Source organism: Ochotona curzoniae, unplaced genomic scaffold, assembly GCF_017591425.1.
Source record: "Ochotona curzoniae isolate NIBS_2020 unplaced genomic scaffold, NIBS_Ocur_1.0 contig_4501, whole genome shotgun sequence".
In the NCBI taxonomy this organism is placed as follows: Eukaryota; Metazoa; Chordata; class Mammalia; order Lagomorpha; family Ochotonidae; genus Ochotona; species Ochotona curzoniae.
In genome coordinates this window covers 2112510-2114624 of record NW_024466307.1, presented here as the reverse complement: position 1 = coordinate 2114624, position 2115 = coordinate 2112510, and the positions used below count along the sequence as shown (strand labels likewise).

Here is a 2115-nt window from a genome sequence, read left to right as displayed (position 1 = left end):
AAGAAAAAAAATTTTTTTTTCTCTTTTGCAGCCTGGTTTTATTTAGCTCTTCACTTAACTGGGCCTGCAGGCTTTCCTGTTCGGATCACAGGTGATGGGATTTCCATCCTGCAGCCACGAAACCTGAGCAGAGGGTCCAGGTGAAAGCTGACTGCCCAGCCACGCAGGGGTGTCCTTGCTGCACACCTCTCTGCTGGTCGAGCCAGCACGTCCACTCCAGGTGCCACGCTGACAGGCCTGAGGTCCGATGGAGCACGTGGTGCCTGGGGGTGTCCTACCTGGAGTTGCTGGGCGTTGGCTTCCTTCCCATCAGAGCCCTGGCGATGCGGCTGTTGAAGCGGTTGTTGCGGGCCTTCTTACTGAGACACACGTCCAGGCTCCGGTAGGACCGGGCCTTTCGCTGAAAGGGCCTGGAAGCCGGCAGCCTCTCGGCCTCCGACGACCCGCTGCTCTGCGCCGCCCGGTGCAAGGTGATGAGAAGGGGCCTGTGGGGCAGGGCCCGGCTCGGGGGCAGGTGGGGCTCTCGCAGGAGCTCCAGCCTCCGCTCCAAGATGCCGCACTCATTCTCCAGCAGGGCTGCCACGAGGTGCAGCGAGCGGGTGTCGCGGGTCAGCTTGTCCACCTGCTGCTCCAGCTCCCACGTGGCGGCCACCAGCTTGCCGGCCTGGCTCTGCGCGTCGCCCCCGTCGTTCTCCACCGCATCCCTGAGGTCCTTCTGAGCCACCTGACAGGACCTGATGAGCTGGCTGAGCTCGGTCTGCTGCTGGCTCCAGTGCTCAGCCTCCCGCAGCAGCTGCTCCATGCTGCGCCGGAGCGTGGCGGCCTCCTCGGGAGCGGGAAGTGGACGGTTGCCCCCCTGCTCCGTGTGGCCTGGCATCTCCCCCGCGGGCCCTGCTTCTTCCACCTGCGGTGCCGCCGGTCCAGGAACCTGTGCTGTGTCCACCGCGACCTGGGGCTCTACCAGCGTCCGCCGCTGCTTTGCCACATGGTCCTTCTCTGGGTGCAAAGCGACAACCAAGTTTTTGAGCAGCAATTTATTCATCTTGTCGAGTCCTCGGATCCTTTCCTTGAGTTCTGACACGTCCTTGGAGATACTCGTCTCCTGGGCGTCAGCCACGTGGCCTTCGGGACCCATCATGTCCTGAAGAACATCTTTGATTTCCTTCAAGAGCGCTTCAAACTTGTGCAGGACTTGTGGGTCTGTTACTTGGCGGCCCCTATGGGTCCGGGAAGCGTACGGGCTGCAGGCCAGCCCGGGAACGGAGCCGATCTCAATAAGGGCCACGGTGACTGGGGCGTGCAGAGGCGCCGGCTCGGGACCAGGGGTGGCTTGACGGGCCAGGGAGGGGGAGGGCACCTGAGCGGAGCCATCCCTGCAGGCCATGGGGGTGGAAGAGAGCAGGATGCCAGGGACCCTGCCAGGCAGGATGTGGGGCACAGGCGGAGGCCTGAGTCAGGGCCTGGACTTGGAGAGGTGTGTCTAGGTGGCGGGTGGCATCTTGGGCGGTTGGGGTGGGGGAGGTGGGGGAGCTAGGAGGCCAAGGGCTGGACCTCCGTCTGCCCCCACTGGCATTCTGCTCTTTATTCCCTGATCCTAGCAACTGAGTCATTGTTCTGTCACAGCCATTGTGGCCTAGCCGAGGCTTCTGCCTCCTTGTGTCACAGTGGAAGTCAGCAAGTCGGGCAACAGCCTGGGCTGTGAACTGCCCCTGCAGGAGGGGCTCCTTGCTGAGCCTGCAGTGGGGCTGCCTGACTCCACCCCCACTGCCCCTCACCTCGGCCCTCTGGCACTGTGAGAAGGGAGGCAGGTGCCCCGAGCGGCAGAGGGAAAAAGCCCTCTCTGGGTATTTGGACCGACTCGCCTGCAGACTAAAGGTTTCCAGAAAGTAGAGAGAAGAGGCAGCTGTTTGTGCCGTAGCTAAGACACTGCTTGGGGGTATTTGCATGCCACACTGAAGTGCCTGGATTCGAATATGGCTGTGCTGCCCTGTGTGGATGCTGGTGTAGGTTTCAGGTGCTCCACCAGGAATCCAGCTCCCTGCTAATGTGCAGGGACAGCAGGCCTGGCACCCATGTAGGAGATCCGGAAGAAACTCCTGGCTCCTGGCTGCCTTC

The 2115-nt window shown here is 62.4% G+C and overlaps 1 protein-coding gene across 1 annotated transcript; it reads right to left on the bottom strand.

Moving 5' to 3' along the window:
* Nucleotides 1-274: 274 nt before the first annotated feature.
* SPZ1 (spermatogenic leucine zipper 1) lies at nt 275-1384 on the bottom strand. The gene has a single exon (XM_040985859.1). It carries the CDS (start codon nt 1382-1384, stop codon nt 275-277), a length of 1110 nt encoding a protein of 369 aa, XP_040841793.1.
* Nucleotides 1385-2115: the final 731 nt, after the last annotated feature.

Coding starts and splice junctions, on each gene's coding strand:
- SPZ1 (XM_040985859.1), bottom strand. CDS start 1,384: ATGGCCTGCAGGGATGGCTCCGCTCAGGTGCCCTCCCCCTCCCTGGCC.